General features: G+C 51.3%; 11 protein-coding genes across 11 annotated transcripts, besides 12 other annotated features; 1 reads left to right on the top strand and 10 right to left on the bottom strand.

Moving 5' to 3' along the window:
- TraAM80_07361 (uncharacterized protein) lies at positions 1–350 on the top strand (the record flags this gene model as incomplete). Its single annotated transcript, XM_029384156.1, has 1 exon — positions 1–350. A coding segment is annotated over one exon (350 nt), but the record flags the coding sequence as incomplete, so codon positions are not given.
- Positions 351–922: 572 nt separating this feature from the next.
- Positions 923–955: a sequence feature (A-rich).
- A 356-nt stretch (positions 956–1,311) lies between these two features.
- Positions 1,312–1,332: a microsatellite.
- Positions 1,333–1,350: 18 nt separating this feature from the next.
- TraAM80_07360 (putative phosphoribosylpyrophosphate synthetase) lies at positions 1,351–2,439 on the bottom strand (the record flags this gene model as incomplete). Its single annotated transcript, XM_029384155.1, has 1 exon — positions 1,351–2,439. The coding sequence occupies one exon, from the start codon at positions 2,437–2,439 to the stop codon at positions 1,351–1,353; it is 1,089 nt and encodes a 362-aa protein (XP_029236023.1).
- Positions 2,440–2,644: 205 nt separating this feature from the next.
- Positions 2,645–2,695: a microsatellite.
- A 305-nt stretch (positions 2,696–3,000) lies between these two features.
- TraAM80_07359 (uncharacterized protein) lies at positions 3,001–3,420 on the bottom strand (the record flags this gene model as incomplete). Its single annotated transcript, XM_029384154.1, has 1 exon — positions 3,001–3,420. One exon carries the CDS (start codon positions 3,418–3,420, stop codon positions 3,001–3,003), a length of 420 nt encoding a protein of 139 aa, XP_029236022.1.
- Positions 3,421–4,456: 1,036 nt separating this feature from the next.
- On the bottom strand, positions 4,457–5,647 carry TraAM80_07358 (putative Trichohyalin; the record flags this gene model as incomplete). Its single annotated transcript, XM_029384153.1, has 1 exon — positions 4,457–5,647. One exon carries the CDS (start codon positions 5,645–5,647, stop codon positions 4,457–4,459), a length of 1,191 nt encoding a protein of 396 aa, XP_029236021.1.
- A 531-nt stretch (positions 5,648–6,178) lies between these two features.
- Positions 6,179–6,730, bottom strand: TraAM80_07357 (uncharacterized protein; the record flags this gene model as incomplete). The annotated part of the gene is made up of 1 exon (XM_029384152.1): positions 6,179–6,730. The coding sequence occupies one exon, from the start codon at positions 6,728–6,730 to the stop codon at positions 6,179–6,181; it is 552 nt and encodes a 183-aa protein (XP_029236020.1).
- A 109-nt stretch (positions 6,731–6,839) lies between these two features.
- Positions 6,840–6,875: a microsatellite.
- A 267-nt stretch (positions 6,876–7,142) lies between these two features.
- Positions 7,143–7,178: a sequence feature (A-rich).
- Positions 7,179–7,210: 32 nt separating this feature from the next.
- Positions 7,211–8,950, bottom strand: TraAM80_07356 (putative peroxisomal targeting signal type 2 receptor; the record flags this gene model as incomplete). Its single annotated transcript, XM_029384151.1, has 1 exon — positions 7,211–8,950. The coding sequence occupies one exon, from the start codon at positions 8,948–8,950 to the stop codon at positions 7,211–7,213; it is 1,740 nt and encodes a 579-aa protein (XP_029236019.1).
- Positions 8,951–9,487: 537 nt separating this feature from the next.
- On the bottom strand, positions 9,488–10,120 carry TraAM80_07355 (charged multivesicular body protein 1; the record flags this gene model as incomplete). The annotated part of the gene is made up of 1 exon (XM_029384150.1): positions 9,488–10,120. One exon carries the CDS (start codon positions 10,118–10,120, stop codon positions 9,488–9,490), a length of 633 nt encoding a protein of 210 aa, XP_029236018.1.
- A 321-nt stretch (positions 10,121–10,441) lies between these two features.
- On the bottom strand, positions 10,442–10,828 carry TraAM80_07354 (lisH domain-containing protein C16orf63; the record flags this gene model as incomplete). Its single annotated transcript, XM_029384149.1, has 1 exon — positions 10,442–10,828. The coding sequence occupies one exon, from the start codon at positions 10,826–10,828 to the stop codon at positions 10,442–10,444; it is 387 nt and encodes a 128-aa protein (XP_029236017.1).
- Positions 10,829–11,136: 308 nt separating this feature from the next.
- Positions 11,137–11,177: a microsatellite.
- A 77-nt stretch (positions 11,178–11,254) lies between these two features.
- TraAM80_07353 (putative leucine-rich repeat protein) lies at positions 11,255–16,273 on the bottom strand (the record flags this gene model as incomplete). The annotated part of the gene is made up of 1 exon (XM_029384148.1): positions 11,255–16,273. One exon carries the CDS (start codon positions 16,271–16,273, stop codon positions 11,255–11,257), a length of 5,019 nt encoding a protein of 1,672 aa, XP_029236016.1.
- An 82-nt stretch (positions 16,274–16,355) lies between these two features.
- Positions 16,356–16,387: a microsatellite.
- Positions 16,388–16,443: 56 nt separating this feature from the next.
- Positions 16,444–16,479: a microsatellite.
- A 126-nt stretch (positions 16,480–16,605) lies between these two features.
- Positions 16,606–16,630: a microsatellite.
- Positions 16,631–16,633: 3 nt separating this feature from the next.
- Positions 16,634–16,677: a microsatellite.
- Positions 16,678–16,923: 246 nt separating this feature from the next.
- Positions 16,924–16,956: a microsatellite.
- Positions 16,957–18,165, bottom strand: TraAM80_07352 (uncharacterized protein; the record flags this gene model as incomplete). The annotated part of the gene is made up of 1 exon (XM_029384147.1): positions 16,957–18,165. One exon carries the CDS (start codon positions 18,163–18,165, stop codon positions 16,957–16,959), a length of 1,209 nt encoding a protein of 402 aa, XP_029236015.1.
- Positions 18,166–18,213: 48 nt separating this feature from the next.
- Positions 18,214–18,235: a microsatellite.
- A 261-nt stretch (positions 18,236–18,496) lies between these two features.
- On the bottom strand, positions 18,497–19,345 carry TraAM80_07351 (putative DNA-damage inducible protein DDI1-like protein; the record flags this gene model as incomplete). The annotated part of the gene is made up of 1 exon (XM_029384146.1): positions 18,497–19,345. One exon carries the CDS (start codon positions 19,343–19,345, stop codon positions 18,497–18,499), a length of 849 nt encoding a protein of 282 aa, XP_029236014.1.
- Positions 19,346–19,575: the final 230 nt, after the last annotated feature.

Genomic DNA, 19,575 nt, shown 5'->3' with positions numbered 1-19,575 from the left:
CACCAACACCGCGGAAGCTGATGGACATCTCGGCGGGTAGACCGACTCATTCTCCAGCATTTTATGTGGACACCCCCGCTCCAATTTACCGGCGCCAAACGGCAAAGCCACCCCAACCCGCCAGCGTCGCAGGCCCGCCCCAGCCGCGAGAGCCGTCGGCAGGCCAATTCGAGGCAAAGATAATAGTGCCAAAAACGGCGCCAGCTCACGCCCTTCCAAGGACGCCCACCCCGCACGCAGAGTCGCCATGGTCTCCACAGAGGCCCTCAGGCGTGGCAGGCTCCCCCGCCTACCGCGGCTACGCTGCCATCCACCCGGCAGTTCAAGAAGGGGCAACTGTACTGGGATAAGCCCAAACAAAAAACACCGCCAGGCCGTCACACCGGTCGTCCACCCCACATCCGACTATGAGGGGCGCGTGGTGGAGGTCATCCCTGAAAAATAACTAACTAAATGCTCGCCACACCCCACTTCAAAACTCACCCTTTGCGTAGCCGCCGCAAAAGCAAATTGAAAGAGAAAACATGCAGTTCATTGGGGTTGTTCGCAGTAACCACCCCGTAAGTCTCGATGACTCCGCTCATATGCCCTCATATAACTAATAACTACACAAATCCCCACATCTTTACTTCCCTTCAGCTGCGCTTTAGTTACCCGTTACGCGCCTCCAGATGACTATCGACGCCGTACGTTACGGGTTGTCTCGTAACAACAGACTGTTCCAAGAAGACATCTCACGAAAAGCAGGCGATCATGATATAAAACCGGCGACCACCTTCTGAAAAAGAAAAAACGATGTACAGAACCAGCTGTTGTAGTGTAGTTGGAGGTGGTAAATGATGGGGTGAAAGGCATGGGTAAGGCATTCACAGACCCTACACAAACTAAAGGTAGAGCTATCCTCTCAGACTTAGTCAACATCTTTTTTTTTTAAAATTTGTATTTTTTTTTTTTTCAGTGGCGCCTTGCTTACTTTGTATCGCGTTCATATGTTTTCCTTGATTAGCTCAGTTGAGTTCATTTTCTGCGACAGGACCTTTTTTTTATCCGTCTTTTTCTTACACTCGCTTTAACCGCAGGGTAGATAACTGATTCCTTTTTTCCTCCTTTCATTGTTTCCTACTTGTCAGCAAAACAAAAGGCGCCTTCCCCAGTTAAAATCCTCTTTTTCCTTCATCCCTGTCCGTGCAAGTAATGCATCGATATTTCTGTATGTATGCACAAGCAAAGCTGAGTGTATCCTCGCTCCTGCGCTGCCTTCCCCCTCGTTTGTTTGTTTTTCACACGCTCCTTCAAACCACACCCCTTACTTTGTTGTTGTTGTTGTTGTTGCTTTGGAGAGCACCGCTTTTATTGGGGGGTTCCCACCTTTGAAAAAAGAGAGGACAGCGATGCCTCACGGTGAAGGTTGTCGATGGACCTTCCGAGTAGTGGCGCTATGGTGAGCACCGTCAGTTTGCTGCATTTTCGGGAGTTGACGCCCTGCGCAATGGAGTCTGACACAACGACTTCGCTCAATGCGCTGCAGTTGTTGATGCGCTCGCACGCTGGATCCGTCAGAATGCCGTGGCTGGCGCAGGCCACCAGGTGTACCGCCCCCATCTCTTTCAGCAGGTTACATGCCTTGCAGAGAGTACCTGCCGTGTCCACCATGTCGTCTACGATGATGCAAGTGTAGCCGTCAACGTTGCCGACGGTCTGCATGGAGTCGACCTTGCCAGCCTCCACGCGTCGTTTAAGGATTGTTACGATGTGGCTAGCACCGATGCGATCAGCCAAAACGTTGGCGCGTTCCACACCGCCCGCATCAGGTGACACCACCACCGTCTTCTCCTTTACAAACCACGGTTGTCTCATTATATATGTTGCAAATTCAGGAAACATAAGAAGATTATCCACGGGCATATTCCGGAAAAAACCTTGAATCTGGCCACAGTGCAAGTCCAACGTCACCACACGATCCACGCCCATGCATTGTATTAGCTGTGCCACTGCTGATGCTGAAATAGGCACGCGAGGCTCTGACTTTCTGTCTTGACGGCTGTATGCAAAATACGGCACAATCGCAGTGATACGTTTAGCAGAAGAAAGCTTCAGTGTGTGCACCAGCAACAAGAGCTCCATCATGGCTGTGTTGAGTTCAGTGTGTTCATTTCCAGCCGTGGGTTGAATGACAAAACAGTCATCGCCGCGCACGTCATCTATAACCTTGATGTTTAGTTCGCCATTCGCAAAACAGCTGATGTCCGTGCTGCAGAGAGGAATATTCAGAAACTTTGCCACACTTTCCGATAGGGCAGGGTTTGATGTGCCAGAAATAAGGCGTATGCGATAAGACGTCTCTACTTTCGGCTTATCGTGCTCGCAGTAAAAAAATGTCTCTCCTGCCGCCACGCTCTGCCCTTGGGGCAGGGTACAACTGTCGGGTCTCAGTTGCATTATTCACCTTGCGCGTGAGAATAGAAGAAAGAGCAATCCTGCCTCCTCTGGAAATAAAAAGGAGGGATGGATGTAAACGCGGGAACCGACGGGAGAGGGAAAAAAGAAACAGAAGATAACATTACAAGTACCAGCGGCGTTAGCAATTCAATGTACATGTAGGTCATGCATCTATGCAAAAAAAAAAAAGTTGGAATGGACCGGGAATAAGAAATAATAATAATAATAATAATATTTTTAATAAAAAAAAAAAGAAACGATAGCAAATCGCTCAAGGTGAGAAGGGAATAATAAAAAGTGGATCGGAGACTCGATTAGGTCCTTCTTCCCACATTTTTGTTGTTGGAAACGAGGGAAAACACACACACACGTGTAGCCCCGGTACTCACCATACGTACAACGAACGCAAACGAGCTTGTGCCACCAACCACAGAGGCATCCCTGCGTGAAGCGTGAGGCACACAACCCACTGATTTCAAACAGCCCGGAACTGCGTGCCTGACGTGAAATGAAAGAAAGATTAAAACAGCAAAGTACAAAAAAAAAAAACATACACGGTCACTACAGAAATTGTGCGCACGTGTTGTTCTTGTTTTTTTTTTCTTTTTTGTCCACGTGAACGTTTACGCAGGAGCAGGTCGCCCACACAGGGTCTGCTGAGCATGGCAAAACCCCAATACTGCCTGGATCACCCCCTGTGCGGGCGTCAGCGAAAACTGCGAGATCACTTTCACAACGAGGCGTTGAACTCAATGCGGCACTGTTATGGCGCATAGGACGGGATGCCAATTCACATTCCAGGTAGGGACCGTCATCCCACCCGAAGCAATCGTCACCAGAGATGCCAGGACAAACGACATCCGCGTTTGCCTCGCAGTGCGCGATGAACTCGGCACTCCATGCGCCGTCACACAGTTCCACCACCCACATGATGGTCAGCACCAGTCCTAGCAGCAGAAGTGTAGCACCAAATGACTCCATCAGAAGCAGCTGGGGTCAGCGCACCCATACACCAACCACAGACGCAACGAAAGAGAAGCATAGCGGCAGAAGAGATCCAGTTGTCCAATAAGACAAAAACAGGAGTCATGTAAACTTTAAAAAAGCGCGGCCTCCGGGGAAAGGTTACTGACGAATAGCAGTAAAAGTGTAGCCGTAACAACTGTCCGCACAAAACAGGCCGTGCTCAGTGTATGGCGGCATTTGAGTAAATATGTGGGGGTGATCAGTCGTTCTTGTTGCATTCACCCTCGCTGACGCGTCCCGCCGCCATGCAGGTGCTCCCCCTAGCTGTTTTCCCTTTTGATGTACAACTGTCCCAGTTCCTCTAATGAAAAAAAAATAAACAAACAAAAGGCGTCAGGAATGACGTGGGAAAAACTGCGCGTCTGTGAGTACGCAAGGAGATTACATGTGCATGCAGACATGCGTACAGGGTAAAAAGAAGAGAGCGGGAGTAAAAACACGCCAACATAAAAAAGAACGTGAACCCCCACACATGCCTTCAACAACTAGTACAGAAAGCGCATTCGTAGCGTGACAGCCGCATCCCAACTGTGATGCTGCTGTTCATTCATAAAACGCCGGGCCGCCTGTCCCATCTTCGGCACGTCCAAAGGGCTCCATTTGTTCGGTGCACGCTGCGCAATCCGTTTTCTATTTTCTTCCTCACGAGCCGCATGGGCCTCATGAAGTAGCCTGCAGCAGCCGCAGCCGCAAGCACAACGACCACAGCACTGCCGGGGCGGAGTTCCCCCTGGCATTGCCAAACACTTCAGGCACTCGAAAAAGCAGAGAAAACAAAACAGAAAAAAATCGTGGAACAAAGAAAAAAAGATCCACAAAGTGAAAAGTTTTTATTACCAAAAAAAAAACACAGAACGGCACACAACACCTCTGCGTAGGCCCCTTTTGAAATGTCTCTTCATACTGCAAAAAAAAAAGGCCACAGAAAGAAAAAAGGAGGAATCGAAAAGAGGAAGAGAAAGAATACCAGTTACGGATATCTGTTTTAGTTTTACAGCTGCCGTCGCGGAAAGACGCGTGTGAGAAGGACACTCCGTGCAGCCATTGGAAGCAGGAACACGCTGCGCTCAAAGCTTTCGTTCCCCTCCAAGTCACGACGATGAATGTCCTCCTCTTGCATCAGGGCACGAAGTTGTGCCCACACCCTCGGCAACGTAACTAACTGAGGCTCTCGTGACATGGAAGAGGTAGATTTACACACAACGGCAAAATCTAAACTGTCGTTGGGAACTTCTACCGCAGCAGAAGTGTTGAGTGCAGGCGGCCGTTGTTCCGGCCGAAGGGCAGAATCCATCAGTGAACTCAGTTTTATGGGTGAAACATTTGGCGATGCCGCAGTACTCGTAGAAAACCTTCGGCTGTTGCTCTTCTGCAACCCGTTCGACGGTGATGCGCCTGGGGTTCCCTGATGCGTTATTGGCTTCTCCGCCTGGGCTACACGGCACTGCGTTGATGTGGCCCCATCACCGTCGGTGGGTGACAGCAACAATGCCTGTGACTCCATCACCAACTTCAGATACAGCACGCGTTGTGCGTGTTCCTCCCTAACTAAGACGCAGCGATGGTCTTTTTCTTCCTGTTCTAGCGTTCCCGGAGTCATGGTCGCAGTGGCCTCTCCACTCTCGTCTTTTCGCCAGGAACCAGTAAAAAAAGGTGTTGACGATAACACTGGTACATGCACTATAGGATCCACGGGCATCATGCGGCGTTGTGCGAAGAGTGCCTCCCTTCGCCGCATAAGTGCCACTACTGTTCTATCAGGAAGTATAGCAGTGTTCGCGTCAAGAAAGTGCTCTATCTCTCGCCAATCACTACAGTTTAAAAGCATGTGTGCTTGATCCGCGGCATGGAGCATGCGGCTGTGCAGTGCCTCAGCTTGCTGAATGTCTGTATGCATGTAGCGACGCAGCTCAGATGGTGCAAGATGAACTTTCCGGAGCGCCTCTCTAAGTGCCTCCTCGTCGAGGTTGCGGCAGGCTCGTCGAAGTGGTTTTAACAGCGATCCACACTCCTCAAGATGCTGAACAAGCGCCTTCCTGCACTTCAGCAGAATATCATTGAGATAGTTGTTTTCACGCCGTCGGTGCGGCGAGGCGAAGACGGGGTTTTGCACACTGATGATAGCCCTCTCAAGCTCCAGTACGTCTCCGGAGTCCAGCGCATCCTCCAGGAGCCCACGCATGACAAGGCAAATCTACAGATCGTCCTTTTCCTGCCTTGTTTTTTTTTATTCTTTTGAAAACTTTCCTTCCTTCTTCCGCCTCGCCTATTCTGCGATTTGACCTTCTGTCTCGCTTGCTTAAGTGTCACGGTGTCTGTGACTTAGCACTAATACCGCAGGACCCAACCAAAAAAAAAAAGGGGGAGGGAGAGGTGAGGGAAACGGACGACGCAGTGACAAGCGCCCAGTGCAACAACAAAAAAAGATATATACACCTAGAAAGTAAAAAAAGGCATGATAAAACGCCGTGCATGTTTCCGCGCGCATCCAAGCAATAAGAGAAATGTCTGGGTGCCACATGGCCCACTCCTGGGTGGAGACGTAAAGAAGTACGCGTTTAGCCATCTTATGATTGCCTGCATGGTCGAGACGCTCAAGGTGTTTCATCTCGCCTCATTATCCCGCTTTGCCTCCCGCTGGAGTTGTTGCTGGTACCTCAATGCATTCCTTTTTGTTCGTTCTTCTTTTTATGGTAATGTGTATTCCTCCTCCTTAGGAAATCCGTCTCTTGTTCCTTGATGATGCTGAACCCGAGGTCGAGGCCGTGGCCGCCTCGTTTGTCTGGTACGTATCCCACATCTGCTGCAGCCACTCCGGCACAACGGATTCATCCTTCCAGGGGCGCACAAGGTCCCCTTCCTCCCGTCTGCCCAGCACGTGAATCTTGAAAAGAGGGAAGCGACACAACATGCTGGGGTTTACGGCGCACTGGAGCAGCAGTGGGAAGGTTGTCCCCCACCGTGACGCCACGAAGTAACCCACCGCGACAGGTAACAACAACTTCGTAAAAAACAAAACGCGCCACTTGGAAAAGTCGTAGTCTGCTACCGTCATCTGCTGGACCTCGTTCAAGGGGGTGTCCCGCAACTGCAACATACGGGTGTCATTGCGCACCCAAATGCAGACAAACAGATAAATCGCCACAGCGAAAAGGATCGCATGCACCAGAACAAAGAGGTAGCTGACAAATTGTCGCACCTCTGGGTCAGTGGTGTCAATGCTCCAATTAACAAGCAACAGGGCGACTGGGACGAGTAGATTCATAAATCACAATGTGGACGACCCCACCCTTCCCCCTCCTAAGATAATTGCGGTTGGATTGACAGCAGAAGAAAAGCCGGTAGTAGGCTTCCAGACTAAGGTTGGAACCGTCAAAAGAAACCCAAAAGAAAAAGAAAAAAGAAAAAAAGACTGAGCATCGAGAAAAATATCGTAAAAACATTTTTGGACAAATGATGCAATACAAAAGTAGAAACCTAGAAACATGAATTTAGTGTAACAGGCGCAGTATTAGACGCCATTATTCGATGAAAGCTGAGGCACAGTCCCCTTTCCTCCAACCCCCACGGGCCTCCTTTTCATGTTTCTTTCTCCCTCAGTTCCTTTTTTGCCATTTTTTTTTTTTTGTCATACTCTTCCTTTTCAGTTGTTGATGTTGTTTTCCTTCTCCACAATGTTTTTTTCTTCATTTTGTTTTTTTTGTTTGCTTTTTGTGCATGCCCTGCCTTCGCTCTTCCCTTCTTCTTACTTCATAAGCGAGCGCCAGTTCATCGGCCGGAATAGATGCAGTCCGGAGTAGTCGGTAGTAATCACCATCCCAGGGATCTGCGCATGCCAGTGCACCTCCTTCGGGTGTTCAAGCCCCTGGTGCTGAAACATCAGCTGGTCGGGGATGCCTGTCAGGTCCTGTCGCCCGAACAGTTCGCCAATCACCTCCTTCTCCTCGCTGGGATCGCGCTCAAGGCTAAGATCCCACAGTGTGCACTGACCATCGTTTCCCGTCACGGCCAGCACGCTCTCATTGTGCAGGGAAAATTCTACCGATGTGATGCTTCCCCTGTGCCATGGCAACCGCTGAATTGGAGTAGCTTCAGACAGCTTGCGGAGATCCCACACCGCCACCGCACCACTGTCAGCACCGGTCACAAGCAGGTGCGAAGCTTGTCTTGCCTTGTTCCAGTCGGCAACATTGATGTCTGTGGGGTCTGCTTGCCAGTGAATCTTACTGTTCCGCATGTCGCGGGTGTCCCACACCTCCACTGCGCCACCAACACGAGTGGCGATAAGCACATCAGTTTGCGTGGGGCTCCACTGAATCTCCTCAATGGAAGGCGATTGTGTGTCACTTGTGCTGCTAGCAATTGCCTGCCAACGACCATCATCAGAGGGCTGCCATACAAATAAGTTCCCGTCACAGTCTCCGGAAGCAAAGACACCCTGAACGGTAGGACTCCAGTCCAATCCATACCCTTCTGTCCTGTGTGCTGTGGATGAAGTACAAAAAAGCAATGCGGAGCGCTTTTTCTGCGTCGCAGGTTTCCCCTGCCTCTTTGCCCAGTTCGTGTAATCGCACAACATTGAAACTTCATTTTCAAGATCGAAGACCTGAACGTGTCCGGCGTCTGACCACACAGCCACTAAGTTTGTATTGTGATGGGCACAACGGAGGCGGTTTGCTGTGCCGTAGTGGGAAATGGTCCGATGCTGCACAATAGGTTCACCGTTATTGACTTCTTCACCCTCCTCCTCATCCATATCATCTTCTCCATCACCATCGTCTCCAATGTAGCTGCCGTCACTGTCGCTGTCACTCTCGCCATCGTGCTTCGTCCGGCAGATGTTGGTGATGCGTAACACGTAGAGTTGATTCTTGGACAGTGCGTCTGCCTGTGAACCGCACACCAGTGTGAGCGAGAGCGGATACCTGGTGTGATTCACAGCATCCCTGTCCCGCATCACATCAAAGGAGAGAGATGGATACTCAGTGCGCAACTGAAAGAAGGAGTCATACGCCTTGTTTGAGTACACGAGCTGCTGCGCCACTTCATCCGCCTGATCGCTGCGCCACACAGTAGGTGCGGCCTCCTCCTCATCCCCGTCTCCTCCCTTGTGCTGCTGCTGTTGCGCAGCATCGTCAAACGTTATGCGTCGCAGTCCTTTCGTCACCGAATCCTCCTCACGCTGAAATTCAGCGTAATCCTCGTCGTAATCCTCGTCCTCGTCGATGATCTCCTCCTCAATCACCTCGCCCAGCCCCTCATCCACGCTGCTGCACTCCTCTTCCTCCTCCTGTTCATCGTCGGTGGCGTCCTCCCATTCCTCGTCCTCACTCTTGGGGGCACCGCGACGTGCGGCGGCCTCCTGCCTTAATCGCTTCTTTCCCTCTTCCACCTCCTCCTCCTCTGCACGCTCGCGCAACCGCCTGCGGGTGACGGGAACTTCGTCAGCCTCAGCACGGGCCGCACGTTTGACGCTTTTGCGCATCGCTACAAGCACAGATGTATGCGAGATGAACAAAAGACAGACAGAGCAAACAAAGAAAATACACAGGAGGAGCGACAAAAAGAAAAAAAACAACAACGCAAAGAGTTGAAAAAAGAGCAAAGAAATATAAAGAGTCGCACTGCATCCACACATTTACAGCCAAAACGATAAAAATGGAATGCAAAAAAATTTAACTAAAACAGGGAGACGGAGGCGTCGCTGCGGCGTCCGAAACCGCAGGGCAATTGTTGCATTTGCGGTCTACTTGTCTCGGACCCTTTTTACTTTTGCCTTTTTTTTTCGTCTTTTTTTTTTCTTCGGGTCCCCATGAACATTCCACATGGTTCATGGAAGCGCGCGTGCGTCATTTGCCCCGCCCCGTCAGCCAGACTCAAGAAACAGGGAGGCAGACAAACCACTAGACACCTCCACCGCAACCAACACAAGCACCAGGCGTAAAGAAAGTAACAACCACCTCGACAGCATCGCTACAAGCCACAGCAACATGAGCCATCGTTTCTCGTTGACTTCGCGTGCTTACACGGCGCCACCGCGCAGGCGGCCCAGTCGCTCCATGATGTCACGGGTTTCATCATCCTCCTCCTCAGCCTTGTTTGTCACCACCGCCGGGCGCAGCTGGCTGTGCAGAGGTACTCCACTCATCTTTGAGCTAATGTCAAGGTTGTTTTCGGCCGCAATCTGTTCCATGAGGGAGTCTACCTCGCCAACAGGCACGGTCCCGGCCTGCGTGCCCTCAAAAGCAGCGTCCATTGTGCCAAGGTTGACGTCTAGAGTGCCTGTCTGCTTCTCAAACGCGTCCATCACTTCGGCTATCTTCATCGGGTCCATCGACTCCATCACCTTCGCCATCCCGCGCACGCTGCCCTTCATCGACGCGGTAACGGCCCGCATACTCTCCGCCGTTTGTATTCGTGACACGGCAGCGTCGATGCGGGAGGCAAGGCGGAGATAATTCAAGGAGTCATTCCTCTTTCGAATGGCGTTCTGCGCGTAGATGCGAGCGGCCTCGGGGTTCCCTTTTTCAAGAGCCTTTTTTACAAGGAGCTTCTCCTTATCACTCGCCTTCTCAGCCGCGTTGGCACTTTTGTTCATCTGCTTAATGGTGAACTTCATGCTAAATATTATGTCAAAAAGTTTATCGCTGTTCATTTCTTGCGGCGCTAACAACGGACTATTATCAACGGGACTAGCGCCGTTGTTACTACTACTGCGTCACACTGCTGCGACTCCACATCAGAGCAAATAAGGAAAAGTAAAGGCAGTTGTGGTCAGCAGGTGATAATAGGGGGGAGTGTCTGTGTACGTGCATAAGGGGGAAGAGAATCGAGAGGAGCGCGCACTCTTAACACCGTTAGTGTTCCTCGAGGCTACTTTTGCGCGCGCCCACTTCGAAAAAGTCAAAGACGTTTTCACGCAGAGAGCGACAGAAAAAAAAAAGATTGTATTCCTCTTTTTATCCCTCCTGCCCTTCTATCCATCTGCTGCGGCGCGTATTTCGTGCAGCATGGCGTACAGGAGAGGCACCGATGCCGGTGCTCCTGTCATGTTCAACTGCGCAGCAAGAACGGCACGCGGAACAGGGGCCGATATGTTCTTCGCCACACCGGACTCCGCGCAGAAGACTGAGAGCGAGTGTTCCATCTTGTTAAACGCCATGTACTCCCTGATCAACTCGTTAAGCAGCAAATTCTCCGGTGGAACCGGCGGCCTGGCCAATGGCGCGCCGTCTTCATGCATGGCAGAATCCTGCAATGCGTGAAAAATGGCAGCGCGTAGTTCCGCCTTGACGTGATCCATCACGCCCTTTGTCTCCAGTACCTCACGCATCGCCTCCTTCAGAGACTCTTGCTTCGTCATGGTGGCTGTCTGTCTCTTTCTGTCGTTGCTATTTCCCTTCTCTTAGGGACAGACTCCGAGCACTCCCCGCCCACAACGGGCTGCAGACAAAACTCCGCAAAAAAAAAACGAGAGAAAAAAAAAAGCAGGATTCTGCAGCGGGGGCGAAGCTCCACTAATGAAAGAGATGAGAACACAAGCAGACGACGGTTTCAACCCTCGTCTTGTCGTTTACACACACAGCAGAAAAAAAAAAAAAAATGCGCAGCGGCAAATATTTGAGATAACAAGCGGGTAAACGCCAGCCACGCAAATAAGGTACAGCACTCAGAGAGAGAGAGAAAAAGAAAAAAAAAAAGAGGGAGAAAAATACACGATAAAAGTGACAAGCGGTATGAGCAGTTAATTGCAAGAAAGAGATAATAACAATAAGCCAATGCCACCTCCCTACACACTCTGTACATTTCTTCTGCAGAAATCAGTTAGATGTATCGCAGCATCACATGAAACGCGACACCCCATAACGTTGCATTCCACCAATCGTTTGCATCGTGTGCACAGGAGGTGCACCGACTCGTCGGTCACGGCCGTTCCGGAGAGATCCAGTGACTGCAGCTGCGGGCACGTCTCTACCAAAACCGTCACCTCCGCGTCTGTGATATTCGCCTTTCCCCTGAAGCTCATGTACGCCACAAGGTAGCCAAGCTCCTCACGCCAAAGCAGCACCTCCTCCTCCGCGACACAGTCCACGCCGCGGGAAAGCTGCACACAGACGCGCGCCTCTGCGTACACCTGCTTCCAGGCGCCGCTGTATGTATTGTAGGCCTCCTCTTCCTCCCCCATCTCCTGCAGGTAACGCAACCACCATAGAACATCGAAGCCGCTAAGGGTCGCAGGTCCACCAAGCAATTCCATCCGAAACCAATCTTGGACGCTGTATAAAAAGAAAAAGTCTCTTCCGGTTAATGCTTTCCGCGCTGCGTTCGCTTCTTTTTCACCAAAATTACCAGTTTCGGGACAGTACACCAACGGCAAAAGCCGAATGGCAAGAAGCGGCACTTGCAGTTCAAGTGACATGCTCAATAACTTCTGCCTCTGTTGCTCGTCTGTAGGACGCAGGTCGCGGAGCTGTGAGGCAAGTTCCAGCGGCGGCGCATTCATATGATCTCCAAGCACCTTCAACTCGGCATATCCAAGCTCCGGAAATGCTACACGTGTCTGGTCACCCTGCAACAGGAAACATCGCAAGGGATCAAGTGAATATAAATGAATTTCACGATGCTCGCGAGAAACAAGCGTCACGAGTTGCGGTGCTGGAGTAGGAATAGGGGCAGTGGCAGCCTCTCCTCGATGCACCCTCTGCTCCTTTTTCCCAGGTCTGTCGTTGAAGAGGGTCTGCCCATTTTCTTGAAAGGCGTTATTGTAGGCGTGGATGCACTGATTCAACTCCAGACCATGCAGAGCAGAGTTAGCAACACGCAAGAGCTCCTGCAACTGGTTTGCGTCACTTGCAGCACGTGCAAGGCATACACGAAGTCCGTCGTTGCCACTTCGGATGTATTGCGAGGATCCTGCGTAAAAGATTGGCTCCAAATCCTCCACCGGCGCCTCCAACTCGTCCAACATAGATGGAGCAAGTCTTGCATTAAGCATCCCACTCCATCTCTTTAGAAACGCCTGTCGCTCAGTCCACGCCTTCTCCTCCGCCTCCAGACGCAAAGCTTCCAGCGCGGCCCCATCCAGCATGTCCTCCGCGACCTCAACACATGACACCATTGTTTCTGTAATGCGGCCGAGTGCGGCAACAGCAATACCTGCTGCAGCCAGTTCAATCACATCGTCAACGATCTCACGGACAAAAAGGTACGAGTCGTCAATGTTGCCCTCATTCAAAACAAACTCCATCAATGTGCAGGGAAGCTCATACACAGTGGCGGGGCGCGCAGCAAAGAACCCATCGTCCAGTGGTACGTCATCAAAACCGCGCAATGTCAGTGACAGTTTATTCGCCTCCGCTGCCGAGGCTTCCTCGCCTGCGTAGCGCTCTGTCACAGCAGAGTCCATCTCCTGCAAACGCTGCAGGACATTCCCCCAGCCCTTTTCACCTGTGGATCTTAGCTGCAGCAACAAGGATTTCATCGCAGGCAACCTCGGATCTGTTGAAGACGTCTGGTTAGATACGGCAATATCCACCACCTCCTCCACTGAATGTGAGGTACCAGAAGATGCGGACTCCCTTGCTTTTTCCTCATTCACTGTATTTGCTGCTGAAGTTTTCACAGGCCATCCTGTGTATCGTTGCACCAGCGTCTGGGCGTCTGTCTCAAGCCAGATGGCAAGTTCCCTTGCCCAGCTGAATAAGAGTGCATATCTGTCTAACTCCATCGCATAGAGCATTGCTTCGTTTGCAGTTTTCAGGCGGATCGCCTCGTCCGAGGTAAAAGGCTGCGTCGTGGAACATAGCATCCGGTACGCACGATCTCCTTCATCCGCAAGGGAACCGTACACGGCGCTCCAGTAACGCCGCTGATGATGGTCATCCACCAAACGTACAAGTTTAAACGTCATGGGCACAAGACCTTTGGGTGCCGCAGGAACCCTCTCGACACCTTGCAGTGGTGGTGGATAGTACGCCACAGCAAAGAAGGTGTAGATGGTTTGCTCCTCATTCAGCGCAAAGAGATCCAGGTCATAAAACTGTTCTATCTTGAGTCCCACCGCCGCCTCCAAAGCCGCTACGGCGTAAGCTACTTTGCTTTCAAATGGCGCATCCGCATTTAACGGGGTGAAAAGATCCCTCAATGTGGGTAGCCCAAAGTTCTGCGCTGTTTGTCTTCGGTAGTTTAGACTCTGCAGCCACCGCCATTGCGGCAACGACGGCGGCTCGTCACTCACCTTCACCAGCGGCGGTAGATTTCGATTGCACTCAGGAACAAGCATCAGCATTCCCTCTGTGCTCACCGTGGTGAGAAAAAAACCTACGTAAAACCCTGGTGACAAGCGTCGTGCGAGGCTCATCTGATACTCCACTGCGGCGCTCAAGTAGCGGACACAACGGCGATAGCCAGTAGGTAAAAACCTCACACGTGCATTCTCGGAGCACATCAGGGACTGCGTGTAGATGGAGGCCTCCACGTCACAGAGATTGCGCCACACCCCCGCAGCAGGTGAAACCTCTGTCTCAGCATCCACCTCGCATAGAGTGAGGATAAGAGCGGTACCAACCTCCTCCTGAAAAATTGGGGTATCAAAGAGGCATCCCAGTCTGGGAAACACGCCTCGGTCGCGTAGGCGGCTGGCAGCTCGTATAAAACGAGCCTTAAATGAATCTCCACCACGTTCCTTGTATAGCGCTTCCCATGTTTCAAGGTTCTCTTTATTGGCCCAATTCGCATCGGTCCCACCGAGGCGAAGCATCCAACGATAACTCTCAGAATCTGCTGCAATCTGTTGAAGTTCCTCAAGCGTGGGCCCATGTTGAACGGCTTCTGCAACCCAATTCCCAGACGTGTCCGTAAAAACCTTCTCACCACAAAAGCAGATCACCACCAAGTATATGCCTGATGAAAGACGGTATGCTTCACCCCGCGTTCGCCTCTCGTTCAGCATTGCAGCCTCGTAAAAAGCAGCCGGCGAATGACTCTCAGGCTTAAAACACGGCTCAAACGGAACGTCCGGAACCACGTGTCTTGAGCTCCATGTCTGCATAACGCGATCCGTGTAATCAAGAAGAACAGCAAGACGTGAGCACGTTGCCATTATCTCCGGAGTGTGCCTCCCCATATCCTCTATACCTTCATACATGCGTTGAGAGAGCCTCGCATCAGTGTGTCTGGTGGGACATTGAATAAACACCTCCACAACATGCAAGTGATTCGCCGTGGACATTGTGGTAGTGGAAACACTATTTTTGCTGGTCAACTTTTTCACGGAACTGAGCCACTGCAGTGCCACTGTGTCTCTTCCCTCCGCCGTGCGCAGACAACGACGCAACTGCGCAAACCTTCTCTCCATCAAAGTTCCATCACAGTCATCACTTACAGAGAGAATGGCAGTCATCAACTCAAGTGCCGTGGAATCTTCGCAAGCGTACTGGGCGGCAAATTCCACGCTGTAGGCTCGCATCTTCACAATTCGTTCACTATCACTTCCCTCGCCGTACATGAACGCCATTGATGCTTTTAGGGCGTCATGGAGCCACCTGGCGGTTTCATTGTCTTTAAAGGAGGCCACAAATTTCACCCCATCCACATGGAACGCCATTCTCTGGTGCGACTCTGGGTTCATGTCCACTGAGCCCAGCAGTGGGTAGGAGTCAAGAACAACGGCCTCTGTTGTATCATTAAAAGGCTCCAAAACGAAAAAAGCAAATGCGCCCGTCCAGTCACGCGCTACCGCAAACAGACGCTTTTTGGGACCTTTGTGTCCCTCGTAAGCGGCAACAGCGCAGAGAACACGGACCTCACCTGAACCAACGGCTGCAAAAGTAGTCGCCTCAAGCCGAGATTCGATACAACTACGGCGCGCAGATGGATGACGCAAAAGATTGGCATAATATGGGTTCAGCAAAAATTTTGCCTGCGGGAGAAAAGGCGACGATGGTGACGGAAGTAACGCCTCCGTTCTCATCTCGTTGTTATTCCCGTCTTGGGTCGAGTCAACGGCAGTGACAGTGGTGGTGGCAGCGGATTTGTTGCCCACCTCTCTCACTACGCGCTCCACTGGGCCAAGCGTTCCCTGCAGCAGCAGTGTCGCCGCCCGCCGATTCACTGTTTGGTTCGCAGCCGCTGTCGCGTGCCTTCTCTTTAGAAAGGACTCAAACTCCGCCAGAGCGGCATGATGTAACCACTTTTGTAAGTTTTGATCATGACCTTCTACGCCGCAGGTTGCCATATACGTATTGGCAATGCTATGTACCATATTCGACCGCTCCACCTCAGTGGCGTTGTCCACGTCACCGGAGGACATGAAACACTCATCCAACGCCTTTGCTGCCTCCACCCATACAACTGCCTGCAGTGGCTCTGGCCATTCCTTCCTGGGAGTAAATGTCTTCATTACCGCTGTTGCGTCGCTCTGCAACGATGTGGCGTCAGGTAGCTCCCACCGTGTAACTGCTGGGTCATCCAATTTGGCATACACCACGTCGCCGCTCTCCAGAAGCATCTCCCCCCACCCTTGCTCCACTGCTTTCCCCTCTTGCACCCACACTGCGACCTGACCGCCGCCGAAGACCCCTGACTTATCATGCTGCATAAACCGGGTGTACACCGTCGCGCCCACGTTGATGCGTCCTTCGGTATGAGTGGCCTCGTCTACGCGTTCCTTCCTCTCATTCTTCTCCTTCGCCCTGGCGCTGTTGCCTACGCGCCCCCCAGATTTACTGCTCTTCTCCGGCGAATTGTAAAGCGGCTGGGTCGTTTTTTCATTCAATTTGACGAATGTTTTCTTTTGCTCGTCAGTCATTAACGCTAAAATGGATAATCTCCAGCGCACTGGTTCTAACAATACGGCTTTTTTTTTGTGCAAGACGAAACCAGCGCAGGCAGGCGGGGCGGGGCGGGGGCGGGGCGGGGGGGGTTTGCACAATACCCACTTTCGTCTCACCAGGTGCAGACGCATACACACACAGATAGAGAGAGAAGGAAGGAAAGAAAGAAAACGAAAAAGAAGGTAGCAATTTAAAAAGGGACGCTGTATGGATTCAGCAAGGCAGAAGCGGGGAGTAAGACAAAAGAGGGCGCAAAGCCAAACGACACACGCGCCACACTCTTACAGGCTGGTGCAATGCAGATTGCAAAAAAAAAAAAAAAAAAACAATAACTAATAGATATATATATATAGTATATATATATAGTTATATATAGTATCCCGTCTTTATCTTTGCTTAGGTTTATCGGTGCTTCTTGGTTGGGCCTTCACCTCTTTCTTCCATTCTTCTTCTTCTTTGATTCTCACTTCCCTTCCCCATCCCACGCGCGTTAGGTTTGACCTGTGACGTATGCAACACCTCGATTCATGTACAGTGAGGGATCCAAGAAGGATGTCGTTGCGTCAGTAAATCGCATCGTCGTCCCACTGCAATTGATACCACGCAAACAACTAATACCGGGCAGGTGTGTGTGTGTGTGTGTCATGCATGCGTGTGTCTACCGCTGTGGAGAAAGGACGCGCTGCACCAGCACGACCACCGCCAGCGCCAGCGCAGCAAATCCAGCAGCCGTCAGTGTCACCCCATCAGCAATGCCCTTTTGGGGGTCTTCACTCCTCTCGGTGCTGTCATCCTTCTTTGACCGCTGCGTTCCCGCCTCCCTCGACCTCGCGGACGACACGGGGGCACCCTCGCCAGCAGATGATGCAACATGGCGCTTGTCCCTCACAGCTGCCAGTGTTGCGGTGCCGTTGCTTCCAATCCTCTCGGAGGCCACGTGGAATTTATGTTTATCCCTCTCTTCCGCGGGCGTCTCCCTCGGCCCACAAAAATTCAGTACTAAGGCATGGCACTTATTGGTTTCCGTGTTGCGTGCCAGACAACGCCGACCATCACGTGAGATAGCCATGAGCACGTAGGGGGGCGGAAGATTCTCCTGCATGCTGTCCACTACCACCTTTTCGTTCCGGTACTCCAGCTTGTGTACGGTGTCAGTGCCATACAAGCCTATGAGCACTTTGCGAGACGAAAGGGCGCACGCCAGGAGAGGCGATGCCGCACTACCCTTCGCCAGGTTCTCCTCGGTAACGAGGAGAAGGCGACTAAAGAAGCCAATTTTCTTGATGTTGCTCTTCGTCACGTAAAACACCTGCACAGACCCGTCGTCGTAAAGCGCAAACCCAAAGTATCCTACACCCACAGCAGTGATCAAGCGACGACCCTGCAAAGATAACTTGACAGCGTCCATCATTCGATTCGTATCCAAATTCCAGTACTGCACGTTTTGAGTCGCCCCGTAAAAGAGACCCAGACGAGTCCCCTGCATGAAAGAACTGGTAGCAGGATCAGAGACAAAAAACTTAAGCTTTTCACCGTCCCACACGTATATTGTACACCCTGCAGGGCCGCAGACAACAAGATGCTTCAGGCCCACCCAAAGCACCTGTGTCACTTGCGCATGCATCACCTCGCCCAAGGCCTCACCAAGCTCATTACATGCAAAAACGTACAACCGCACGATACATAGCTCCTCGCCAGGTGACGGTGGGAACGCCAAAGCCATTATGTTCTCATCCTCTCGACACGCAAAGGCGGAAACCTCGCCTCCATATACGATTTGCGCTTCCTGGTGTGTGCCCTTCTCTAGCAGAAACAACTGCCCCTTCACGCCAAGAAAGAGAAACCCCCCGTTTAGCAGAGTGACCATCGGAATAGTCCACTGCTTACTTTTACCTAAAAAGAGATGCAAAAAGAAATATGTATATATACATATATATGAATTTAATCGAGTCAGGAACAGATGAGCAGCTTTGGTTTAGTGTTATACCTAGATGTTTCTCACTCCTCATTCTTGTTTGTTCGCTTCCGTTCCTTTGGATTCTGTCAAAGGCACACACAAAGCGGGAAACAAAACTGCAAATGCAAAATTTACATTTAGAAGGTACAAAATGATCTTACATGGTGATTTCCCTCTAACAAAGCAAATCTTTTGAGCAGATGCAGACATCAAAAAATAAAACAAAACCTTCACATATTCCTCACACAAAGGCTGATGCCGCAGAATCACAACGCCGCTTCCGCTCACGGTGCCCCCGGAAGACGCTCTGAATGACGGTGGCCTGCTGATTAAGTGTGGAGGATGCCGTTAACTCCAGCCGAGGCTTCTGCATCACATACATATTTCGCTTCATTACAGCCGCAAACACTTCAGCCGCAAGACGAATGTCCGCAAAAAAAACTTCCACGAGAGACTTTCGGGAAGAGTTCTCTTCTTCAATAAGGGCAACAGCCCACGAGGTCTCCGCTGTTCTACAGGCCTCGGCAGGAATCTTCTTCAGCAAAGGCGAGTCCTGCTGCCGCTTACGCTCAGGAGGCAGCATGCACCGTTTCAAAAACAAGCTGTCCAAAAACTGCGTGGCGACATGCTTTCGATGAAGCGTCTCAAAATGACATAAAGCTCTCAGGGCAAATGTAAAGTGCGTATCAATAATGCGCAGCCGTGCCGCCTGTTCTCGTTTCCTCAAACACGCCAAAGCCTCCAGACGCGTGTGGTCGACAAAACTCCTCCAAGCAAGAAGATTGCCGTCCTCAACAATAAATTCCCGCTCCACCTCCTCATCCTCTATCACTCTCGCAAGAGCCTTTTCAAGAGCTTCCTGCAGAGAAGCATTGCGTAGCCGCAACAAGCGCGACAGACCAAGCAAATAGGACTCCATTAGTTCCATGCGTGCCTGACCCTCCTCTGGGAGCTCGCTGTAGAATGGAAGGCCCCAGTACGCAAGCAGCGGTGAAGGCAACGGGGGTTCGGGAAGCGCCACCGTTGCCAGTCCGCAGCGCAGCAGCTGCAGACCCTCTGGCGGCACCTTCATCTCCGGGGGCACAAACATGACGGTCAAAAAGGTGCTAGAGGCAGAAAAAATAAAATCCCCTTCTTTTGCGATTCCCCTCCTTGCCACACCCACCTTCTTCTATCATCCAGCAAGGCGCAGATGCATATAATGAGAGGAGTGTCACAAAAAATAAAATAAAATAGGGACAGGTTTGCAGTCAACAACAGCGCCCCATTGGTCTTCGTTGATTTCCACAGCGCCTTTTGACTGAGCACCGCAACCAGCTG

This window comes from Trypanosoma rangeli (assembly GCF_003719475.1).
Source record: "Trypanosoma rangeli strain AM80 chromosome Unknown Tra_15.4_contig_00303, whole genome shotgun sequence".
In the NCBI taxonomy this organism is placed as follows: domain Eukaryota; phylum Euglenozoa; class Kinetoplastea; order Trypanosomatida; family Trypanosomatidae; genus Trypanosoma; species Trypanosoma rangeli.
The sequence above is the reverse complement of the archived record's forward strand: the minus strand, read 5'-3'. Positions and strand labels throughout refer to the sequence as shown.